At 37.1% G+C, this 12,280-nt stretch overlaps 1 protein-coding gene across 9 annotated transcripts in view; it reads left to right on the top strand.

The window, feature by feature from the left end:
• Positions 1-12,280, top strand: part of CADPS2 (calcium dependent secretion activator 2) — a 568,074-nt gene that overhangs the window by 503,449 nt on the left and 52,345 nt on the right. For all 9 annotated transcript variants that reach the window (XM_019031559.4, XM_019031557.4, XM_055347443.2 and 6 more), the window contains one exon: positions 3,696-3,770. In XM_019031559.4, coding sequence (XP_018887104.3) covers positions 3,696-3,770 — 75 coding nt within the window. The remainder of the gene's footprint in view (positions 1-3,695; positions 3,771-12,280) is intronic.

Genomic DNA, 12,280 nt, shown 5'->3' with positions numbered 1-12,280 from the left:
TTTTTTCTTTTTTTGTCTCCTTCTGTCGCCCATGCTGAAGTGCAGTGGCATATTCATAGCTCACTGCAACCTTGAACTCAGGCTCAGGCGATCCTCCCACCTTGACTTCCTAAAGTGCTGGGATTACAGACATGAGCCACCATGCCCAGCCTCTGATAAAAATTTTATAGGTTTTTATTGTTGGAAACAAAAATGTACCAAAAATGTTGTCTGTTATACTAAATGGGGAAAAAAAAATATCAATTTTAACTTAAAAATGTCTATGCAGATAAACTTTTACCTGTGATCTCTTTCTGCATGTTCATGTTTGTCTTTGAAAGTTATCTGGGCCGGGCGCGGTGGCTCACGCCTGTAATCCCAGCACTTTGGGAGGCCGAGGTGGGCGGATCACGAGGTCAGGAGATCGAGACCACGGTGAAACCCCATCTCTACTAAAAATACAAAAAATTAGCCGGGCGCAGTGGCGGGCGCCTGTAGTCCCAGCTACTCGGGAGGCTGAGGCAGGAGAATGGCGTGAACCCGGGAGGCGGAGCTTGCAGTGAGCCGAGATTGCACCACTGCACTCCAGCCTGGGCGACAGAGCGAGACTCTGTCTCAAAAAAAACAAAAAAAAACAAAAAAAAACAAAAAACAAAGTTATCTGAAAATTTCTAAAAAGCCGCTTTTATGAACTAGTTTAAGCACACCACTGATCTTAGCATGTTTTAACCAGCCACTGAACACTCCTGTACCCATCCCAGATGAACACACAATAACCATTGTTATTTTGGCAGTTTTTGACTTGCCTTATTTTAAATGCGTGCACACACAAATATTACTTTTACAGATAATCATTAATTACATTTATTGACATATTTCAATTTCTGGTTTCATCCTTGTTCCTTCATTCTACAACTTCCTTTTATGTTAATTTGTTATTTTCCTGAAATACATTATTTAATACATTTTTTAGCAAGAATTAAAAAAAAAAACACAGAAAAAGAAAAAGAAAGTTATCTGGGTCCCCTAATGAATGACTTTTTCTAGCTAATTTTGTATACCTATGTATGGCATATGTGAGTTATTGTCTGCAGAATATATATGTAAAATGGGAATTCTCAGGCCATCTTTTCTCTCACACTCATGTGCCTATACGACCTCCACCAACTGCACAGCCAGAGCAGATTCTGAAAGTTCCCAGCAGTTGTAATATTAGTGTAAGTCATATCTAACCAGATACATTTACAATAGCAGAATCCCATAGTATGCAAATCTAAAAACCTCACACTATTTGGATTTACCCCTTGGGTATTAAATTTCAGATGTATACTTCTTTATTCCTTTGTTTTTAACATTGTATGTGTTTGTTTTTGTTCATTCATTCTCATTTTCTCTCCCTCCCTCCCCATCTCTTCCTCTTTTTCTCTTTCTCTCTGCTTATGGCTAGATCAGGCAACAAAGCAAGCAACAATCTACAGGAGTGTATTATAGGAGAATTTAATGGTTCCTAGCGTCCATTGAGTTTCACTGCTTTTCAAGAAAATGGGTATCAATGACCTCTTTTGTGGCTCATCCCTTGATTTTAAGATTTGCCAGAATCAATTCAACCGGAAAGTTTAACATGTAGAAGCTCTGTATTTTATATACAATAGCTTTCTGATGACATTTGATCACTTTGAATTCAAAAAATGGAAGTTATGAAAACAGAGAAAAACATTGAGGATAAGGCATATTTAGGAACCTGCCTGGAAGTCTGGGTGCCTCAATGCCTGCATGCTTTGGAGCACTTTCCATGTAGGAGGGAAGTGAGATGCTTGAAGCCCAACTCCTGTATCTCTTTCCTCTTCTACCCCCAAAGAGGTGTATCACGTGGCGTTTAATTTCCTCTTGCTGAATACACTGATCTGGAGCAAGAAGGACGTGAAACAAGAGTGGCAGAGTGGGAGAGCCAGGCAGAGCTCATTTGCATAAGCTTCTCCATCGCACAGTCAGCTGCACAGCTTTCAGCCAGGAGCTGGGGGGCCTTTTTTTGTAAGTGGAGGGATTACCCTACCCATCAGCCAGTGCACTGGAATTGTTCAGCTGGTCTCAGATATGTTCATGTGTGGGCCTGTCTGGCTCAGAAAATTATTAATAATTTAGACTGGATCAGAAGTTTAACTGCCAGCCAGCTTTTTCAGGCTCTTTTTCTTCTACCTGTTTTTCTGTCTTCTCTCCCCTTTTCTCTCCCGTTTTCCTTCTCTTCAAGCTATCTCGAAAGCAAAAATATCAGCACTACTGGAATAGAAATCCACTCTCTATGTTTCAATTCCATTTATCCTCTGGGGAGCACAAACTTGGGAATCAATAAAGGCTTTAAGTGAGACAGACATGCTTTAGTGGGTGCAATATGTGCCCAGAAAATTCCACATTCACATCAGTGTGGTTAATTTTAGATCACTCATCATTATGCACTTATATTCACACCCACACACACTCAGACTCACACAGAAAAAGAAAATAATTCAGACACTCCAAAATTATCCTTCCTTTCTTTATTATTTATGCAGGTTTATGATAACCACTTGTAACTGTCAGAACCCTTGGGGAGAGGGGTGGAGTGTCATTCCTGAGTATTCCAAAGCAGACCTAAGTTGATGTTTTGTTCTGTGTGGAAACTTTGAGACATGTTTTCAGCACAAAAAAAAAAAAATAGCTTTCAAAAACTTACATCTTAAGAAACCATTCAACCAGCAGTGAAGTTGGTCTAATGTTTATATTGACCTGAGTACTTTTACTCTATGCATTTTGTTAGCTGTTCCAAGAAGCCTTGAACCGTCAAGATAGGGTTAGTCTTTACAAGTCACATTTTCTGTGAAGTGGCTATTGGGGACAATCAGTTGTCAGATAAATGCTTCTAAAGGAAGAATTACTGTTTAAATGGATGTGCCTTCACAAGCCTTGGAAGCCAAAGCTTCTGCTAATTTAAGAATGGAGCCCTCTAGTATTCTCTAAAGAAAGAAAAAAAAAAGTCTTTCAGGTTGATTTTAAATACATCTTTTTTTGGTATTTATTTAAAGGCATCTTTTTCATGAGGAAGCGGTAATAAAACTATGGGGAGTGAGTGATGTTTCATTATACCTTTTATGGCCTATTAATTTGTTACCATCTATTCACCTTTGTTGATGAAATTCTAATTTTGCCCTTGCTCGAGCATATTGTAAGAATTGTATAAACTGCTGCTCCCTGTGCTGACAAAAAGTCCTTTTAGAGTGAACAATTGGGAGCTCATTTTATTTCTAGAGCACATTTAAAATAACTTATGAATGAGAGTTGTCAGACATGAAATGCAGTATTAATTAAATCTTTTTCTAGTCTTTTTGCTTCTCCAGCTAAACCAACCCTTTAGAAAAATACATGGCCACCTTAATTATAGAGGAGAAGACAAAAAGTATCCTTCACATTCCTCTGCCTGAATAAGAATAAGAACTCAATTCATCTAAATAATAACCCCATTAGCTGCTTAACTCAACAGTGCACATGGGAAAATTTTCAAACCACAATGTAAAAAGTGTTGACTGGGTGGATCATTTTCAAGATTTTGTTCTTTTAATGTTCCAAATGATCATTTTAAATAAATCTGATAGGTCATAACTAGTAGATTTAGAGCATTTATGACTGATGACAAAAGTTTTGTGTCCATGTCAACTAATGAGTTTTTATCTTTTAATATCTAGCAACAGTACCATTCAAAAATAGATGATCTGATCGACAACAGTGTAAAAGAAATCATTTCACTGTTAGTTTCAAAGGTAATGTATTATTTATTCACCTTTTTAAATCAAAGTGAAAAATTTTCAATGGAGAATTTTTTAATGTTTTTAAATATCTAATTGAGAAAAAATGTGGTTTAAAAGATTAGGGCAGGAAAAAATTAGAATTTTCAGAAAAGTTGGGAGCAAAAAAAGGTTAGGAACACTATGTCAACAGCTTTTTTTTTGTATATAATAAATTTGGCTTTTCCTACAATTGTTGTCATTTTAAAACTAACTCTTCTTCCAGTAAAACCTCATTATGTCACATTCATGTTCTCATGCTATTTATTTTAACTCCATAGCAGCTTTGAGTAGTCATCAGTCCTTGAATTTAGCCCATCTGTAGTGGCGATGGCACTAAGGCTCTAGATCTGTTCTCAGAGACAGACAGAGAAAGCTGCAGGGTGACATCTGAGGTCCTCCACGCCCAGGAGTTTCCCAGGATTTCCAATTTGATGCTCAAAATACCTTTGATGAAAGCTATGATCTTTCACTGTATAAGTAGAGATGAAGCAGTGGGCGCATCATTTAGTGATTAGATGATTTAGATTCCCTCTAAATCATGGGTGGTCATGGGTAGCATTTGAGATCGGGGGCTGATAAGGAAAGGAAGAGAGAACATGAGAGCACCAGGAGTTTAAGAGGATGAATGAACAGAGAGAATGGTCATGTTCCTAGAGGCACTTTCCTGTAAGCAGATATATCCCATGCTCTCACAAGGCTCATCAAAAAGCCCCAAATCGGGCTTCTTCATAAAACAACTGGAAGGATGACAAGAAGCAAAGGTAAAACCACCCCCAATTTAATAAACAGACAAAAGACATCCTGTTAAGAAAAAAACAGAGATGCCCCATGAACATGAAAAATGTTAATCCTCATTAATAATTTAAGGAATGCAAAGTAAGCTACAATAATATACTATTTTCTCTAGCAAATTAGCATACATGTTTTTAAAGTAACATTCAGTTTCAGGTGAGGCAAGACACTTACCTTTCCTACATAGGGGAGTATAAATTGTTACAGCCTTTCTGGAAAATAGTTTGGAAATACATCAAGTACATTAATACCTTTTCACCTTTTTCTGTTTTGTCATACTGCTTAGATGCACAAAATATATATTATTGATACTTGTCACATTATGTCTTACCAATATTTGGAAACAACCTTAATTTCTAATGAGGGAAAAGGTAAAGCAAATTATGGGACATCTGAAAAGGTAAAGCAAATTATGGGACATCTGTATTAAGAAATGATACTTTCGAAGACTATTAATGATAAATGAAGGGTTTTGTAATATAGTATTAAGTGAAAACAGCTGAATATTTAAAAGTGTAAAATATGATCTGAATTTGCATCTTACAGGAAAAAGACTGTTAGGATAAACACCAGAATGTTAACAGAGCTTTTCTCTGGGTAATGGGAGTATAGTTCATTTTTCATTTCATCTTCATTTTTTTTGTATTTTTCAAATTATCTCATGGCATGTCTTAGAGTGGAAAACAACCACAAAGAAAAACGATGTTGGGGCCGGGCGCGGTGGCTCACGCTTGTAATCCCAGCACTTTGGGAGGCCGAAGCGGGCGGATCACGAGGTCAGGAGATCGAGACCATCCTGGCTAACACGGTGAAACCCTGTCTCTACTAAAAATACAAAAAAATTAGCCGGGCGTGATGGCGGGCGCCTGTAGTCCCAGCTACTTGGGAGGCTGAGGCAGGAGAATGGCGTGAACCCGGGAGGCGGAGCTTGCAGTGAGCCGAGATTGCGCCACTGCACTCCCGCCTGGGCCACAGAGCGAGACTTCGCCTCAAAAAAAAAAAAAAAAGAAAGAAAAACGATGTTAGAATCACACCACCTCACCAGCTTATTTTTGTTCTCCGGATTTTTACCACTGCACCAAATACCTACAGATACAGATACCTCACACACTCACCAACAAGTGGATAGATAGAGAAAAAAATAATAGGAAAACCATGGGGGGAAGGGGTGAACTACTGGAGAATCAAGCTCTTTGAGGAAGAGCAGTGAGATTTCCACCCTCTGAGGAGCCCAGCACAGCAGCTTGCATCACCACACAGTCAACGCACTACAGTGAAGTAAAGTTAACTTTGCACCTTCTTCTCTGTGAGGCCTTCAGGGAAATTTTATCCAGATATAACCAACCCGTGAACATAGTCCTCATGCGGAAGTTGCCTTTTGTGAGAAGTTTGCATAATCGGCATCATTCAATTACATGCTAGCTATAGATGATATAAGGTTTATCAGGCAGCAAGGAAAAAGTCCAGCAAGTTTTGCTTTGGGAGTGGGAAGGAAGAGTACAGAGAAGGCAGATGGGGCTGCATGTCATCTCTGCATCCATTTCTGGCAAAGTAAGACACTTAAATTTTTCTATATCAAATACATCTGGTTAATTTTAAAAATAGTGTATTTGAGCTAAGTAAGGAAAAGATATTCTAAAATAACCTGCACAGTCCACCAGTAGCTACTAGCCACATGTGGTTGTGGAGTACTTGAAATGTGGCTAGTGAAGCTGAGAAATTAAATTTTTAATTTAATTTTGATTGAAAGAGCCTCGTATAATACTGGATATTATATTTAGAAATCAGCACTAGGTTATAGTTTTCCTCTATGCCTAATTTCTCCTGCTGTCAAATCGTGCTTATCTTTAATCCTTTGGTTGAAAAGTATAAAATAAGTTTACTTGATAGGTTGAACCAAACATCTCAAGCTTCTATAAGAGATGACAATAATTGATGTTTTTTAAAAAGATGATGCAAATTAATCTCCATAATTATGATATTTTTAAAACCATTTTATTGAGATATTAACAGACAAAAAATTTGTACATGCTTAATGTATACAAGATGAGTTTGTAGGTAAGTATACAACCATATAAGTTTATAATCATAAAACCATCACCTCACACTGTACCATAAACGTATCCATCACCTCCCAAAGTTTCCTCCAGCCCTCTTAAATAATTATTTCTGTGTGTGATAACAGTCACATAAGATCAGTCCTCTTAGCAAATAGTATTGTTTTCTATAGGCCCTATGCTGTACAGTAGCTCTCCAGGACTTATTCATCATGCATAACTGAGACTGCTTTTGACAAATATCTCTCCATTTCTCCCTCCCCTCAGTCCCTGAGAAACCAACATTCTACCCTCTGCTTCTGTTATTTTGACTATTTTAAATTCCTCATATAATTGATACTATGTAATATTTAATCTTCTGTGTCTGACTTATTTCACAGAGCATAATATATTCCAGGTTCATCTGTTTGTCTCAAGTGGCAGTATTTCCTTCTTTTGAGGCTGAATAATATTTCATTATATGCACGTAACTCATTTTCATTATCCATTCACCTGTCTCATGGATATTAAAGTTGCTTCCAAGTGTTGCCTATTGAGAAGAATGCTGCAAAGAAATGAGAGTGCAGATATCTCTCTGATATACTAATTTCAATTCCTTTGGCTATATACCCATTAATGGGATTGCTAAATCATATGGTAGTTCTATTTTTCATGTTTTGAGGATTCTACACACTATTTCCCATAGTGGCTACACCAATTTACATATCCACCAACAGTGGGCATTTTCTTCACATTCTCACTAATACCTGTTATCTTTTGGGTTGTTGATAATAGCCATCCAAACAGATGTGAGCTAATATCTCACTGTGATTTTGATTTGCATTTCTCCAAAGATTAGTGATGTTAAGCTCCTTTTTGTATACCTGTTGGCCATTTATACATGTTCATTAGAGATGTAGTGCTTTGCTCATTTTTTTAATTTTTAATTTTTTTTTTTTGGCTATTGAGTTTTAGATGTCAACTCCTTATCAGACAAATAGTTTGTAAACATTTCCTCCCATTTTGTAGGTTGCCTTTTCATTATGTTGATTGTTTCTCTTGCTGTGCAAAAGCTGTTTTACTTGATATAATCTCATTTTTAAAAATATTTTGTTGCCTGTGCTTTTTGTATCATAGCCAAGAAGTCATTGCTACGGCCAATGTCAAGAAACTTTTTCCCTATGTTTTATTCTAGAAGTTTTATGATTTGAGGTCTTAAGTTATTTAATCCATTTTTACTTGATGGTGTTTAGTTGATGGTTTTGTTGATCCATTTGTTTATGTTGTAAGATAAGGGTCAACTTTTATTCTTTTGATAGAGATTGCATTAAATATGTAGATCACTTTAAGTAGTATGGACATTTTGACTATAATAATTATTGTAATTCATGAACATGGGATTTTTTTATTTATTTGTTGTCTGCTTTAATGTCTTCAGTGTTTTATACTTTTCAGTGTACACATTTTTTGCCTTCTTGGTTAAGTATATTTCTAAGTACTGCATTATTTTGATAATCTCAGCTATTGTAGATTGTTTTCTTAACTTCCTTTCCAAATAGTTCATTGTTAGTATACAGATATATGAATGACTTTTTAAAATTATACTTTAAGTTCTGGGATACATGTGCAGAACGTGCACTTTTGCTACATAGGTATACACCTGCCATAGTGGTTGTTGCACCCATCAACTCGTCACCTACATTAGGTATCTCTCCTAATGTTAGCCCTCCCCTATCCCCACAGCACCTGACAGGCCCCAGTATATGATGTTCTCCTCCCTGTGTCCATGTGTTCGTTCAACTCCCATTTACAAGTGAGAACATGTGGTGTTTGGTTTTCTGATCTTGTGATAGTTTGTCTGTGATTTTTTTTCTGCAACTTTACTGAATTTGTTTATTCTAACAGTTCTTTTTTGTAGAGTCTTTAGGGTTTTCTACATATTAAGATCACGTAATCTGCAAACAGAGATAATTTTCCTTGTTCTTTCCTGATTTGCATGCCTTATATTTCTTTTCTTTTTCTTCTTTACTTATTTATTTTATTTTATTTTATTTTTTTGTCTACTTACTTTGGCTAGGACTCCCAGTACTATGTTGAATAGAAGTGGTAAGTGTGGGCATCCTTGTCTTATGCTGTATCTTAGAGAAAAAAGTTATTTTTTCACCACTGAATATGATGTCAACTGTGAGCTTTTCATATAGCCTTTATTATGTCGAGATAATTTCATTCTATTCCTAATATTTTGAATGCTTTTATCATGAAACATTACTTAGTTTTGTCAAGTGTTTTTTCTGCATCTATGGAGATGATCTTGGTGATTTTTATCCTTCATTCTATTAATGTGGTGTGTCATAACAACTGACTTGCTTATATTCAAACATCCTTGGATTCTAGGGATCAATCTCATTTGGTGATGGTGTATGATTTTTTAATGTGCTGTTGAATTCAGTTTGCTAGTATTTTGTTGAAGATTTTTGTATCCATGTTTATCTTGGCTTATAGTTTTCTTTTCTGGCAGTATCTTTTGTCTGGCTTTGGTATCAGGGTGATGCTGGCCTCATAGAATAAGTTTGGAAGTGTTCCCTCTTCCGGTTTTTTTTTTTTTTTTTTTTTTTTTTGGTAGTGTTTAAAGAGAATTGGCATTAATTCTTCTTTAAATGTTTGGTGGAATTCACTTCTTTAAATGTTTGGTAGAATTCACTTTTGAAGCCATTTCTTTGTTAAGAGGTTTTTGAATACAGATTGAGTCTCCTTATTTGTTATTGGTCAGCTTTATTTTATTCTTTTGATGGTGTCATGTTTCCCTGATTCTTCATGATCCCTGTAGCCTTACATTGGTATCTGCACCTTTGGAAAAACAGTGACCTTTTCCACTATTTACCGATTGACTTCAGCAGGAAAAGCCCTGGATCACTCACCCCAGCTAGAAATTTTGTGTGGGCCAGCTGTTAGGGCCTTTGGGCAGGCGTGATACCAGGGTCCACAGGCAGGATAGATTGTGGTTTTATTTCATTAAGAAAAACTAAAACATCTTGTAAGGCAATGATTCTTAAATATTAGCACACATACACAAAAAAATTACCTGAGAACTGTTAAAATGCAGATTTCCATACCCCAATCTCCAGTGATGCTGAGTCTTAAGTTTGGGAAGAGGGGAAGGAATGTGCATGTTTAACCAGCCACCATGGTTATTTTACAATAGGGAACCATGAGCCAGACTTTGAGAAACACTGCTCTGGTGAATCTTCATCCAGACTGGCATGTAAACCTTTAAACTTCAGGATATTAAAAAAAATAGCCTATAAGACAGTTTGTTTACACTTGTTTTTACCAAGGAAGAAATGACTTTTTTAAAAGCGTTATGAAGTACCTACTGTGAAACTGCCACTGTAACTGTACATTTGTGACTTTATTTAAGCCTTATAAAACCTATGAAATGAACATAGAATAAAGTAGTTTGCATAAAATTATATATTTTGACTCTGCCTCTAATGAAATGGGCAGTCTTATCCTCAGTCACTGATAGGAACATAGTTCTCAAAGTCCTTTATTAAACTGATGAGCATCAAACACCTAATTAATTAGTGAGAATCAGGATCCAAACCTCTGAGCTTCAGATCCTTAATCCAATGCACTTAACTGATTCTACATCTCTGGGAAATCTGTAAAGAGCAACCAGCCCATAAAAATTAAAATATGCGGTTTCTATATTAACTGTTACTACACTGTCAAATTCTAAGAGTCATGTTGTAGACATTTTTATGTCATAATAATTAACTCAACATAAAGTAGATGAAAATAACAGTGAATTTCTCGTATCCCAGATATTTCTTTCCATATTTTAATTGTTCTGTGCATATTCACAAATGTATTTGCTACATCTGGATAAAAATAAACTGCACTTTCTTCTTTTTACCTCTCCTCTTCAAGCCTACCTTTAGATCCTCTTCTTACCTCACATATTTCCACAAATAACATGAGAACGAGCCCAAGTTCTCAATCACACACAGTACTAAATAGTATGTGTCCCTCCCTACTATATACACATTTTATGTGCCTAGAAAAGGTCTTGGCCTTCCCTCTCTGTGCCCTTCTCTCTCCACTGGCAACTAAATGCTGTTACTTCTTGGGCCACCATCATTGGTCCTCTATTGAACTTTTTCTACAAATTTCTGTGACTTTTCCACTTCTGGCTTTAAGTCTATGCTTGTGATTCCCAGCTCTGTATGTGAAAGGCAGTGTAGAATAGCAATTAAAAGCCCAACTTCTGACCTGGGTTCAAATTTCAACTCCTCCACTAGCTGTCTGATCTTAGTCAAGTTACTTAAACAAGCTTTCTGTGGCTCAGTTTTCCTCTCCTATAAAGTAGGAGTAATATAATAGTAGCATTTATTAGTGTTAGTGAATAGTAAGTATGTTAATACAGATAGAGTCTTAGAACAGTGGCCAACGCATTGTTAAATATTAGTTGATGTTGTTATTATTGTTCCTCTAATTTTTATCACCTAAAATCCCGTATTTCCAGTTGCTTTCTGTACATCTCTACAAGGTCAGAGTCTAAAAATACCCATATCGCCTCCACCCTACCCCCAGGTGCCTCTTGTTTTGCATTTGCTGTCTCCATTGGCAGTACTGATCACCCCATTGTAAAATCTTGTCATCCTAGTGTCCCTGTCTTTATAGAATCTGCTCAAGCACGTCACACAGGAGGACATCAGGGCCTTGAGTCAATCTCCTAAACACTCACTTTTCTGCCTCATTCCATTCTCACTGGCACTACTATAGTCTTCAGGCCCTCATCATTTCCTCATTTAAATTCTTGCCTTACTGATCTCCACCATGGTCCCCCACTTCACCCTTGATATGGTTTGGCTGTGTTCCCACCCGAAATCTCATCTTGAATTATAATCCCTATAATCCCCATGTGTCAAGGATGGGAGCAGGTGGAGGTAATTGGCTCATGGAGGTGGTTTTCCCCATGTTATTCTCGTGATAGTGAGTGAGTCTCACAAGATCTGATGGTTTTATAGGCATCTGGCATTTCCCCTGCTTGCACTCACTCCATCCTGCTGCCCTGTGAAGAAGATGCCTGCTTTTCCTTTGCCTTCCGCCATGATTGTAAGTTTCCTAAGGCCTCCCCAGCAATGCAGAACTATCAGTCAATTAAACTTCTTGCCTTTATAAATTACCGAGTCTCGGGTGTTTCTTCATAGCAGTGTGTGAACAGACTAATACAGCCCTGAAGCCAGAGTATCTTTCCAAAATACAGATTTGACCATTTATTGCCGATGCTTCATATGTTGTAGGCATTCCTTACTCCCTGTGCCATCATTTCCTAAATTGTGTCTCAGGACACCTTGTACTTGAGTTTTGTTGATGTCCCATGAAATGAGGTTACTAACCCATTTGGGGAACACTGTATTCCTTGTAGTTCAGGATGTAGTGTTTGAGAGTGCAGTGTTCCTACACTTAACCTGTCCTGGGGCCCTTTATTCTGGAATTCCCAATAATATCTCGCAGGAATTAATATTCCTTAGAATATAGTTTGTGAAAGGTTGACCCACAAGAAAAACCTTTTAGCGTCACCTACAAGTCCCTTCACAGTATAATTGCTCTTGTCCCCATAACACTCTCCCCCACATCTTAAACACTAGC

This window comes from Gorilla gorilla, chromosome 6 (genome assembly GCF_029281585.2).
Source record: "Gorilla gorilla gorilla isolate KB3781 chromosome 6, NHGRI_mGorGor1-v2.1_pri, whole genome shotgun sequence".
In the NCBI taxonomy this organism is placed as follows: Eukaryota; Metazoa; Chordata; class Mammalia; order Primates; family Hominidae; genus Gorilla; species Gorilla gorilla.
This window is presented reverse-complemented; position numbering and strand designations above follow the sequence as displayed.